Genomic DNA, 13,087 nt, shown 5'->3' with positions numbered 1-13,087 from the left:
TTAAAAATTATAATTCTACATGAGTCTTGTCAAATTCCTGCAAATGGCCTTAGAAATTAAACCACTTCAACCGGAAAAACATCATCTAAAGGCATGTTCGGATTCCCTCCCCTTCACAACTCCGCTCAGGGAGCTGGAGGAGCGGCAGTTCAAAATCGCAGAATGGGGAAGGAGGCGCTCCGCAGATCCTGAGATTTTACGGAGCGGGAGGATTACCGAACAGCCCCTAACACTCCTTTCAAATGCCAAAAAAGAAAGAAAGAGAAAGGAAAAGAGCATCAAGAAAAGATCCATTGGGAAAATAAAGCGTCCTCTGCGACCGCAAGGGGTACCCAATAGACGCACACCGAACTCGTTTAAAGCCGGCGAGGAAGCCCAGGAACCGCCGCCCACTCCTCCACTTCCCACTTCCCACCTCCGAAACCACCCAACCATCTTCCTCCCCTTTGGAGCCCGATCGACGAGCTCCGGTAACGGCGCAAGCGCTGGTCGTCGTCGTCTCCGGCCGGCGACGATGGCGGCTGCACGGGCGCACGTGGAGAGGCTCCGGCGGTAGCGGTACTACATCGGGCGCGGCGAGCAGAACCCGCTGGCGGAGGACATGCACCAGGCGGTGAACTACCTGAGCCAGGAGCTCTACTCCAAGGACGTCCACTTCCTCATGGAGCTCGTCCAGGTGACCCTGCTTTCTTGCTTTCTTCTTCCTTCGGCACTCTGTTTTTGTACTACTCTACAATGCTACTATACTACTGGTACAAAGAAAAAAAGTCTTCAGAGTCTGGATTCTATTATGCGTGCTCAGATTAGTGTGGATTTTATTTCCATGCATTTTCAAGAAAGCGTACGGATTTTTTAATTCCTAAAAATGCTTTCACAGATTATTTTTTTGTGCATTTGGTTCATCTTGTGCTCGTCGCCTACAAAAACCTACAGTTCTGATTAATTTCGTTATTATACATACCCCCCCCCCCTCCCCCACTGAATTTTCCGGCTATTTTTTCATTTACAACTTCATGTTTTATTATTTGTGCAGAAACCCGGTCACTTTTTCCCGCAAAAATAATAAAAAATAATCCTGCTATTTTCCGCTATTTTCCCTGTATTTTATCAATTTTCCGTATCTCTGTACCTTCCCTCTTTCTCCAATACGAAGCAACAAATTCTTTTTTTTTGCAGTTGGAAAAGGCAGCAGTATTTTATTTTTAGTATTTTTCTTATATATCTTATTAATGCAGAGTAATTTCCTTCACTTTTCTAAGCACTGTTTAGTGAAAGTGACTGTTGGTTTCTCTGCTCGCCGCAATTTCCTGTGAGCTCATTTGATGTCGAGTAGGGCCTACCCTTCAGTTGCACAGTATAGGATCAACTAATAAAGATGTTTTCCTTGGGACTAGGCACTGTGGCAGCACAAAAGTCACATTAACTCCTATAAGCTTGCATTTTTTGTGTTTACTTTGCATTTTCAATTTTCACACCACAGTACATTTATTCAACTCGTATTTTGCTTCTTCTTCTTCTTTTGGCGGGGGGACTCGTATTTGGCTTTATGGTGTCTGGTGGCCATGTTCTCCAAAAAATGGAGACCTAAATGATCTCGTATTTGTATTTATGAAGTAACTGTTTTAGGAACACTACTACGGTAAAGAAAAGAAAAAAATAAAAGACCAAATTCAGATCCAGTGTAACCATTTTCTGTTTTACGGAAAACAGAGATCTCCTTTATTTCTTTTCCACATTAAGAAACTATTGCAGATCTGATGTAACCATTGTAGCTTTAGCCTTGAGAACATTTTCAGTTTGCCTGTTGCCTCCACGCTATTTTGCAACTTGTTTGATTTGAAAACTTGATACAATTTTGCCGTCAAGACTGTTGAAATAATTGTGACTCTGACAAACTTGTGTGTTGCTACATGGGCTTGTTTTTCTCAAATCTCATTAACGTTTCGGTATATATATATTGCATTTCAGATTAATGCACTTTATTCAGCTGTATTTGCTCAATATCACATTCATGTTAACATTTTATTCCTGAATAACTAGAACGCTGAAGACAATGAGTACCCTGATGGAGTAGCACCGTCATTGGAGTTTCTAGTAACATCAACTGACATCACTGGATCTGGTGCATCGTCAACTTTACTCATTTTCAACAACGAGAAGGGCTTTTCTCCATCGAATATTCAGTCTATTTGTGGCGTGGGCAAATCAACGAAAAAAGGAAACAGGGACAAGGGTTACATTGGAGAGAAAGGTGAATCTTTGCAGCTCATGGATCCTTTTGTGTTCACTTGGCCAATTTGAAGCATTTTACCTTTTAATGTTAGAACTTCAATTTTGTTAGCGCGTCACCGGTTGGAACTTTCCCTGTCAAACGTTATGATAGCTGCTATATATCAAATGACATATAAGATGGGCAGAATTCTATTTAGCACTTAATCTAGTGCTTAGTTAGAATGGTGGTGGAGCAAATATTCTCATAATGTATATGTATTTTGCAAAACAAATTGGGTGCAGCATGCACAGTATTGCTTGAGATGATTTGTGGTGCAAGATATCATGCGTTCATTTCCTGACACTCAGAAACAGAGATGTGTGCATGTTTTGAAATATTAGTGTAAGAAAATAGTACCGACCACAAAATATTACCACTGGCCTTTTAAGGCCCATTGTATCTAGAAGTAAGACTCATTATTTATCATATCTATTACCACATCAAATCTTCTTGATGTTAAGTTGTCACTTGTGCATTTCACTATTGTCTCGAAAGTGTGTGGATCTATTTCTTTCATAGCCTTGCTAGGCAAACTTTAGTTTTTGGCAGGCTCCTAGAAATCGGCCTTTGCATGGCAAATTCATGCACATGGCACATCAACTTTATTAACAATTTTCCCCTCCTGTAGTATGTTTCTGATTGAGAAACATTACTCTTCATCAATAGCTTACTGAAGCAGATCCATCAAATACAGACTTGGTATAAATAATATTAAGCATGCATCGCTTCACTTTTGTTTTTAAGGCATGCTGGGCAATTGTTTCCATTCGTAGAAAAGATAAGATGTGCAAAAGATACATAGGCCCATATGGATATAACCATTTTAGCCATTTCATTTGAAGAGCTAGTCTGTGGTTATGTACATGCTTAACGTATATGTTCCCCTTATATTGAAACTCAAAATTTGTAATATCAATGTCTCTTTTTATATAGGTATTGGATTCAAAAGTGTGTTCCTGATATCAAGCCAGCCCCATATATTCAGTAATGGGTATCAAATCAAGTTTAATGAGAAGCCGTGTCCAGAATGCAATATTGGATACATTGTCCCAGAGTGGGTTGAATCCAGGCCTAGCCTTTCAGATATCAAACAGATATATGGGTCAACCAGAGTCCTTCCAACAACCTGTATCGTCCTGCCTTTGAAGGATGAGAAGGTCACTGCGGTGAAGCAGCAGCTTTCGAGCTTGCATCCAGAAATGCTACTGTTTCTGTCAAAGATCAGGCGACTTTCTGTCTGTGAAGATAACGGCAACGCTAGAGGCAGCACTGTTAGTGAGATTGCAATATCGAGTGAGAAGAACATTGAAGTGAGGAAGAACACGCACGCGGAGTCTTACACGGTCTTTTTATCTGCTCAAGAGAACGAGAGTGAAGCAGAGTGCGGGTACCATATGTGGAGGCAGAGGTTCCCTGTCAAGGCAGAGAACAGGGTGGACAAGCGTACTGAAATCGATGAGTGGGTCATCACCCTAGCCTTCCCTCTTAAGGAGCGACTATCCCGTGGGAAGCAGCTATCCCCTGGCGTGTATGCTTTCCTTCCCACGGAGATGGTGACCAACTTCCCCTTCATCATTCAGGCTGACTTCCTCCTTGCATCTTCAAGAGAGGCGATACTGTTCGATAGTCCATGGAACAAGGGAATTCTGGAGTGTATCCCAAGTGCATTCATGAATGCCTTTGTAGCACTTGTCAAGTCCAGAACAGATGCACCAGCAATGACTATTCCGTCGATGTTCCATTACCTGCCAGTCAGTCCTTCGCTGATTCCTTTACTTGAGCCTGTTAGGTCTGGCATCAAAGAGAAGGTTCTCGTCGAGGATATAGTCCCATGTGAGTCTCACACTCCGCAGAAGATGTTTTGCAAGCCTTGCGAGGTTGTGCGGCTCAAACCAGCATTTTGGGATATCCTTGTCAAGGCGAGAGAATCTGGAGTGGACCTTAAGAACCTGTCAACTCATGGAACCTACATTCTCAGCTCTCATTTCGACAAGAGTGCATACAACAGTGTTCTTACATTTCTGGATGTCAAAAGCGTGAGCCATGAATGGTATGCAAAATGCATGGAGGGGTCTAATCTTGTCAGCAATGTAGATGAACAGCTTTATCTGGAACTCTTATCCTTTGTCGCAGACAATTGGCAAAACTTCTCCAGTACAAACTTGATCGCAATGCCTCTGCTGAAGTATGTTGACAGGAACAGAGGTGTCTCTCTCTGGAGCATATCTAGAGCTAGTCAGTGGAGTGATAGACTGTGTATTGCATCTGATGGGAAGTGGATGTCATGGCTTATCAGCTGGAACCAGGAGTTTCCATCTTCTAACCGGCTCTTTGTGCCTCCCAATACACAGGCTGCTCTACAAGGTTTTTCGCACAAGACAAAAGTGGCAGCTTGGCTTCAGAACCATGCAAAAGTGGAGATTGTGTCTGTATACAGTTATGGAAATATTGTGGTCAAGTCCTTGAACAATGATCGAAGGCCCGCCATCGCCTTTTCTCACTTTCTGTATCATTCATCCAATAAGAATTACATGGAGAGCTATCAATTAGTAGACCTGTGTCGTACCATGCCGGTAATTGACAACTATGGCAATGCTGTCATGGAAAGGCAAAGCATTCTAGTTCCTGCAAATGGTAGCAAATGGGTTGGACTGATGGGCACAAACCCATGGAGGAATGAGAAATACATTGAACTGTCAGCAGATTACAAGTCAGCAGGTCATTTCGCCGAGAACTACACACCTGCAGATCAGATCTTGGATTTTCTCAAGACAAAGATGCAGGCCTCGGATGTGCCATTCATACACCCTCCAAATGCAACTTTCCCGACAGCCTCATCACCTCTGACTGTGGACAATGCAATCTTGCTACTGCAATGGATAAGAAATTTAAAGTCAAAAGGTGTACAACTACCAGCTAGTTTCTTGGCTTGTGTGAAAGAAGGAAGTTGGCTGAAGACATCAGTCGGATACAAGCCCCCGGCTGAATCATTTATGTCCAGTTCTGAGTGGGGTAATCTCTTGCAAAATGGATCTTCCTGTGTTGATATAGCAATGATCGATCAACAGTTCTATCAATACAAAATGAATGCATATAGGGAGGAACTCAAGGTGATCGGGGTAAGATTTGAATTTGGGGAGGCATCAGCTTACATCAGCAGACGGCTCATGTCGATGGCTGCAAGCAATATGCTGACCAGACAGCATGTATATGAGCTGCTTCGGCTGATTCGGTTTCTTCAATAGAAGGTTCTGTCACCAAGTGAACTAGTCAACAGCGTGAAAGATGGACGATGGATGAAGAGTATTCTGGGCTACATGTCTCCTTCTTGCTGTATCATATATGATTCAGACTGGGCAGTTGCATCTTGTATCAGTACCCAGCCATTCCTTGATGTTGGATTCTATGGCGAGTCCATCCTTGACTACAAACAAGAGCTGAAGTTTCTTGGTGTTCAAGTTGGGTTTGAAAACAGTGAAAAGACTTACAAGCTTATAATTGATAATTTCAAGTTCAGTTCTTCATCTATCACTTCTGATGCTACAGCACTAATCTTCAAGTGTATCCAGTATGCTAGCCCATGTGATGATTTCTTGAGGAAGCTCAGAGATTTGAAATGGTTGAAAACCAATGTGGGATTCCGTGCTCCTAGTGAATCTTTTCTTCTAGATCCAGAATGGGAGTGCCTGGTAAAGGTGTTCAACGGAGTTCCTGTAGTTGATTCTGGATTTTATGGCAGTAAGATCAGCCCGTACAAAGAAGAGTTGAAGAAGACAGGGTTGATTGCAGGATTTGACCAGGCATCGAAGGCTATAGCAAATATTTTCAAGCAGATGGTCCTGAAGTCATCGCTTACAAAGGCAAGTGTCCTGGCTCTTCTAGCTTGTTATCGGAAGCTGAGAACACACGACCCAATTCCTGTTGATCTTTTCAACTGCATGCGGAGTGAGAAATGGTTGTGCACATCACTGGGATTCAGGTTACCGTTGGAGGCAATCTTATTTGATGAAGATTGGCAGTCTCTGTCGCCAATAGCAAGCTTACCCATCATCAATGATGGTGACTCTAATGGTGGTTTAGGCAAAGAGATGCATGGTTACAAAGCTGAGCTGAAAGATTTAGGTGTCACAACAGAAGTGAAAGCTCATGGTGCTAGGCCTACTGTCACTTGTCTCAACATTTGTGATAACCCTGTAGACATTCCTGCAGCTAGGTTTGTCATCAATGGTCTCAACATTCCTGCAGACCCTGCATCCATATCTGCCGCTACCATGTTGTCATTGCTTGGGTGTGTCAAGAGCTGGCTGGCCTGTGCAGCAACATTTCCCAAGGAATTTATGGAGGAAATCACTAGCTGCAAGTGGTTGAAGACAACATTTGGATACCAATCTCTTGATGGATGCATACTCTTTGATCCAAAGCAGTCTTCCATGTGCGTAACAGATGGCCCTTTCATCGATGAATCTTTCTATGGTTCAGACATCGCCTCATTCAAGGGTGCACTTGCGGCAATTGGAGTAACTGTCGATGTTCGATGTGGGCATGGCCTTGTTGCTCAGCATCTGAGGAGCCACAAAGAAACTGCTACCATTTCCAGGATCTACTTGTACCTCAAGGAGTGCAGCTGGGGGCCTGAGAAGAACAAAGAGGGTAGTGACTGGATCTGGATACCAAATGAAAAAGGAGGTGGAGAATGGGTGAGCCCGCTGAGCTGTGTTCTTCATGATCAGAACAACCTCTCCAGCCAGCAACTGCATGTCCTAGACAGATACTATGATGATAGGAAGCTGCTGGACTTCTTCTCATCAGTTTTCGGCGTGGGGCATGACCCTGGTGCCGAAGACCATTGCAAACTCTGGAGCGCATGGGAGAGCTCCGGCGGTGAGATATCTGTAACCAATTGCTCTGCTTTCTGGCAGTTCATTGCAAGGAACTGGAGCAAGAGCATGGAGAAGCTTATCTCTGGTTGTGTCAAGGTCCCGGCTTGTACTGATGGGAAGATCATTTTATCGCGGAAGGAGGATGTGTTTATTCCTGATGATCTGCTGCTTAAGGGTCTGTTCGACAAGCTTCCTCGACAATCCATTTTTATCTGGTACCCTCCTTCCGTCTCTCGAGCAAGGCTCAACAACGTGTATGGCGGCATCGGTGTTCAGGCAGTATCCAAAGCCGCCGAGAAGAGCGATTCTTTTGTCGTCTTGGGCTAGGATGGCAGTTGCAAAACGGTTGCTGGCCAGCGTGAGGTGATCAGTGTTGGTCTGCTCCAGATAGTCCTTGCTTTCCTTGCTGATCCAGCTCTTGACATTGCTTCCAAAGAACGGCACACTATGGTCTCTTGCCTGCTGAATGTGAGCGTCCTGGAGACCAAGGAGCCGATCACGGTGGGGTACCGCGTGAAGCTGTCTTCCGGAGAGGCTGTGGACGTGGAGGCCAGCCGGATGATCAGGTGGGAGAGGGAGAACTCGAAGCTGTACGTGCAGCGAGGCGATGGTGCTGGTGCTGGTGCTGCAGCTGGTTACAAAGAGAAGATTGAGTTTGCGACGAACTTTGCTGACGAGATAGCCCGAGGGCTGCTGTTTGAGACGCCAGACCGCATCCCTTCACTTGCTGAACTCGTGAAGGTCGGCAGCCTAGTGGACTTCCAGGACGATGCTGTGAAGTACCTGCTGAAGTCGAAGAATCTGCAGCTGTTCCCTGAAGACGAGGCGTTCCTGAACGCTGCATCACTAGGTCTGTCCCTCCCTCACAAACTCGGAGAGTTCATCTCACTACAGCACGTCTGAATTTTCCCCCTGCTGATGCTAACTAAGCACAACTCTGAACTCCTGTATGTGTGCAGGTTGCAGCAAGAAGCATTAGCGGTCTTCTTCGGCTTTCGCTCTTCCATGTTCCTCTGCGTGAGTCGCGGGTTAAACGGGAAGGGCATTGTTTTTCGCTTCTTTTACACAATGTAGGTTCCTCCGGTGTTGCATCCTTTGTGCGATAGAGCCTGACATTTGTGATCTTTTTTCTCTTGTTAATTGGTATAGTAGGTTGTTGATGGCCACAATGGCAGGGAGCTTGGTTGTGTTCCGCGTATCCGAAGCATTTTCATGAACGCAACAAAGTGCTTCACTACTACCGTCTCGGAGTCAAGAGATAATTTGTTGCTTTCAGTTCAGCACTAAACAAGCCGATGTTTTGCTTGTTTGTACTATGTGTGGGGCTCTCTGCCTCGTTGGCCAGAATCTGTCAAGTGTCTTGAGACTTATGAGGATGTTAGAACTGGTACTGGACTACTGGTTAGTTATGATGTCTCTGGTTAATTTCCCTTCCATTTAGTATTTGGTATCTGAGATGAATGATGCATGCATGCACAGTTGTTGGTTTAGTTTAAGCGAATTCATGACCACCTTTTCAAATCCTGCATACTTGGTACCAGGCTGCTGATGACTGTTGCTTGGAATGTGGGTAAAACGACTAGCTCCATTCAGTCGGTGCACTTTGGTTTACTGAATTATTGCGTTAGGTTTCATTGAATAGTTCAATCGAGGAGCCAGATGTTTGTTTTGTAGTTGCAGAAATGAGACGATTGATTGATCATGTTCAAACTGATCCTCTTGCTCACTTTGTTCTTTGGCCATGTGCGCAGCCATTTGCTGGTGGGCAATGCCTCTTATCTTTAAAATACAGGACCATGTGAGTTTTCGCCAAAAACTGAACAAGCTGTCAGGAACAAATAACAAACGGACCTTGATCATAATCCGTGTCTGCTGGGAAAACTTGAGGTCAAGTTTGTTTGAGTTTGCTGATGCAGTGTCAGCTGTGCTCTGACAGCAGACAAGGTGTTTTCTCTTCTATCTTTTCTGAGAAAACGAGAAAGCCTTGTGATCTCAATACATCGATAGAAGAGGAAACAAACAGCTTTGTTTAACACCAACAAGGATGACCCGGGTTTACAACACCAACACATGGAGAAAACAATCTCAAAAGGGGATTTAATCTACTTCTTCTCTTACATATAAAATTTTCTCCCATCAGGGAGGAAAGTGTGGCGCCAGGCAAAATATTGCCAGTATTTTAGTTGGTGTTATCAGGCACCACCTTGACACAGACTCTTCCTCCTGGGACCCGAGAAGGTCTCTCTACAAGTTCCCCAAGTCCACCTCAACCATTGTTAAGGATCACCACGCCAAATAGATATTGACTCATTTTCATACAATCCAAGCATAATTTGTCTGTGCGAGTGGCTCTCCTTTGTTCTTAGAGCACTGTTTGGTATGAGGTACCAAGTACTCCCTCTGTAAACTTTTATAAGAGAGATTGAGCACAAGTCTAATACTCCATCCTAAAAAGCTTGTCGTTCAAACAGATGTATCTAGCACTAACAATTTGAGCGACAGGCTTACAACTAAAGAAAGAAATCTAGTTGACATAGTATTAAGAAGCACCCAATGGGGTCTCTGCCACTGCTCTCGCCAACAACAATGCATGATGCTCATTTTCATACAAATTACTCAAGCAGAAAGGACAAGATACCATGTCAGCAACATCACAAATTATCTTACAATGCGATCACAAATCATCCAGATATAATAATACTCAAGTCATAGGTGACAGATCATAGTCATGTATTTTAAGAGTCACAGATAATAGTGCAGGAATAGAACTGATATACATCATCTTGCTTCTCCATCAAACAAGATACCTTTCATCTTTCACTTCATTGGCTTGTATTCAGGACGAGTAGCTAAGTCAGGAAGAGTGAACACACCAATACCAAGAACAATTGAAGCCGAACCCAACATGGTCACCTTCTTGGCTGTAGTTATCCAGCGCCTGCAGGTACGTAGGTGGGATGAGACAGTAAGAACTATGCTACATATATCATGTAGCAGAGGAAAAAACAGAGCAAATATCTATGTCTACATATGCTAGATACTGTACCATCAAGGGTAACTCGTGTAGCAGAGGAAAAACAGAGCAAATATCTATGTCTACATATGCTAGATATTGTACCATTAAGGGTAACTCATGTAGCAGAGGAAAAACAGGGCAAATATCTATGTACATATGGTCGATATTGTACCATCAAGGGTCAACTCCTGTAGCAGAGGAAAATCGGAGCAAATAGCTGTCTACATATGGAAACATATGGTCAATATTGTACCATCGAGGGTCAAGTCCTGTAGCAGAGGGAAAACAGAGGAAATATGGTTGATAGATATTGTACCATTGAGGGTCATTTGGTCTTGGCTTGATTTGTGTGCAGAGAATCCTGAGCATATGTCTGTCTTCCTGGGAAGCCGTGGAAAATAGACCAACCTTCTTGGACTGAGCACGGGCGATGAGATCATACAGCTCCTCCTTCTTCTGCTGGATTTGCGCTGCACAGTCCTCCAAGGAAGGGGTGGATCTAGATTGCTGAAAACAACGAAGCAGCATTGAGAATTGATGACCAAGTAATCTTAGACAAGAGATGTCTGAGTGCAGCGTATATTAATCTAATCTTAAGCAAAAGGTAATTCGGGTTTACTGTGTTCATTTCATATAAATTCTGCTAGGCAGTCTCTTTTAATGGAAATGAAATAACGATGCCAAATTTACCAGCACGTCAAGCAGCACAGCAAAACAGCAATCTAAATCTAGATGGAAATGAAAAAGATGCATGTTTTAAGGATAGCGATTCATCCCTATGATGATGTAATATACTAGAATGCTACGCCGAGTAGAAAGGAGGGCCTCCACCGATCGGAGCCAGAATCAGACGTGAGGCCACAGGTCTAGGAAAACGGCGAGCCGGAGATGGAAAGGAGGTCAAGATACCTGCTGGGTGTGGACGAGCCGGCGAAGCCCCTGCCCCGCCGGACGCAGGATCCTCGTCGCCGCCGTGCGGAGGGAAGCCGCCATCGTCGCAAGCATGCAAACAAGCAGGAATCGATCACCGAAGACTCAAGAAATCAGGCCGGGTTGGAACCTAACTTGCGGGTCGGAACTACTGATTAGGGTTAGGGGTCGGAACCTGCCTTGCAGATCGGATCTACTGGTTGTTAGGCTTAGGGTCCCTCGCTGTTCGCCTTCCGCCGCCGAGGAGGAGAAGAAGGACATGCTTTGATGGATCGGGAAGTTCTCTCGGTATATCTACCGGGTAAATGGGTTCGCGCCAGGTATAGGTAGCCTGGCCAGCAGGCAGCAGGCCCAGCCCATCTGCGACATGGCAAGTGATAAAGGCCCTGTTACTAAAACAAAAATGATAAAGGCCCTGGTCCGGATGGTTTCTCTGTCCGGTTTCTTTTTTTTATCTATACTACTTTTTAAAAAGCAAACATATTTCTTTTCTAAGACCACCGTCAGGGGTACCCAGTCAAATTACTACCGTCATATTATCTCACTTAATTAGATCTAATGACTCGGATGAATCTAACTGGATGTCGAGCGTGCCCGTAGCAGTTACCTTGGGCACGCAAAATTTTCCACCGGAGGCATAATACGCTACCGAGGCTCGTGGGCCCTCATCTCCTTCATAATTTTCTATCATTAAGCAAGCACGTGCGATGGCGTGGTCTCTCTGTGTCGCTGAAAGGCACTTGATGGCGAGGGCGCACGCGGAGACGGGTTTAGTAGGGGCCCGACGGGTGGGTAAGGGCGGGCATGGAGATCACTATTCCTGTGTCAGCGAACATACTGCAAGCTTGTGTGACGAGGACGAACTTGGCACATGCAATGGTGGGGAGTGGTGACGATGGTCGGCTGGAGGAGAACACAAGAAACAAAGCCATGCGGTTGCATCAGGCATGTATAGCTGATCAATGACTATGCATATTTTTGCCCAAATGGTTTAGATGGTTTTAACTGGAGGTATCAATGTGCTTTCTTTGGATGCATGTATTCTCTTTTGATTATTGGAGAGAAGAGACGTAACTAGGTTTGCAATGGTACAAACGAAATATTTGAGTCTCAGTTTCTCATGTTCATGTAGTTAATAACACAACATATGGATTAAAGTAAAGATCGTCTGCATTAATTCGTCACTATGTATTTGCTGTAAGAGGAAATAAGTGAGTACAACGACATTGAATTTCAGAGTACAGTGTTATGTATTTTATTCGTCAGTATATGGTCCTCCGACATGCATGTGCTTCTTTAAATTGTTTATTACACAGAACCCTTCAAAATTATCTTATAACCTGCTTATGCAAAACATGATTTCAGTTTGGTGCATTTTCTTGCTTTGTTAGGCTGTGTGGTGTATCAGATTTAGGTCGGTTCAGAGGAAATCTGCGGGAGATTCGCATGAGATAGCAATAGTGTGGCCCATGAAACAGCAAAAAATTATCAACGTGGTGTATCAGATGTACTCCTACATTGACTTTCAGAGCACCATCAACTAGCTTGATCTGGTGTCCACTCGAATAGAAAAGAAGATGAAGTGTGTGACCATTGTAGCTACTGCTTAATTCAGGTATATACATTGATTGTTCATGCAATTTTTTTCTATCATTTAACCAAATGACGAATGTGTGCATCTGAAGAAGGACTGAGGGTGAGAAGAACAGTTTGTGCGGCTTGGAGTGGGTGAGAATTTTCTAGCCGGTAATTAGGGATTTCCAGCAAACGCGGCAGAGCAAAATCCATGTGATCAAGGTACCTCTGTTTCCTCAATCCTACCAGGAAAGTTTTCAGACTATACTGGTTCCAAGTTGAGATTGTTTGTAGAGAAATCCAGATAGTTGCACTAGTAGGAAAAGGGGCTTTTACCCCGGTTCATAAGGGCCTTTAGTCCCGGTTCAGGAACCGGGACTAAAGGGTCGTTACTAATGCCCTAGCCCTTTAGTC

The 13,087-nt window shown here is 44.1% G+C and overlaps 2 protein-coding genes across 2 annotated transcripts; both read left to right on the top strand.

The window, feature by feature from the left end:
- Positions 1-403: 403 nt before the first annotated feature.
- On the top strand, positions 404-5,749 carry LOC123125323 (uncharacterized). The gene is made up of 3 exons (XM_044545837.1): positions 404-676; positions 2,041-2,251; positions 3,206-5,749. The coding sequence occupies exons 1-3, from the start codon at positions 602-604 to the stop codon at positions 5,515-5,517; spliced, it is 2,598 nt and encodes an 865-aa protein (XP_044401772.1). The 5' UTR covers positions 404-601; the 3' UTR covers positions 5,518-5,749.
- LOC123125324 (uncharacterized) lies at positions 5,569-8,321 on the top strand. Its single transcript, XM_044545838.1, has 2 exons — positions 5,569-8,002; positions 8,112-8,321. The coding sequence occupies exon 1, from the start codon at positions 5,569-5,571 to the stop codon at positions 7,477-7,479; it is 1,911 nt and encodes a 636-aa protein (XP_044401773.1). The 3' UTR covers positions 7,480-8,002; positions 8,112-8,321.
- The last annotated feature ends 4,766 nt before the right edge of the window (positions 8,322-13,087 follow it).

The sequence above is a fragment of the Triticum aestivum genome, chromosome 5D (genome assembly GCF_018294505.1).
Source record: "Triticum aestivum cultivar Chinese Spring chromosome 5D, IWGSC CS RefSeq v2.1, whole genome shotgun sequence".
NCBI lineage: Eukaryota > Viridiplantae > Streptophyta > Magnoliopsida > Poales > Poaceae > Triticum > Triticum aestivum.
This window is presented reverse-complemented; position numbering and strand designations above follow the sequence as displayed.

Bases quoted from the DNA above. Each gene is read 5' to 3' on its own strand.
- LOC123125323 (XM_044545837.1), top strand. From the start codon at position 602: ATGCACCAGGCGGTGAACTACCTGAGCCAGGAGCTCTACTCCAAGGAC. The intron at 677-2,040 runs GTGACCCTGCTT...CTGAATAACTAG, and splicing joins TCCTCATGGAGCTCGTCCAG to AACGCTGAAGACAATGAGTA. The intron at 2,252-3,205 runs GTGAATCTTTGC...CTTTTTATATAG, and splicing joins GGGTTACATTGGAGAGAAAG to GTATTGGATTCAAAAGTGTG.
- LOC123125324 (XM_044545838.1), top strand. From the start codon at position 5,569: ATGAAGAGTATTCTGGGCTACATGTCTCCTTCTTGCTGTATCATATAT.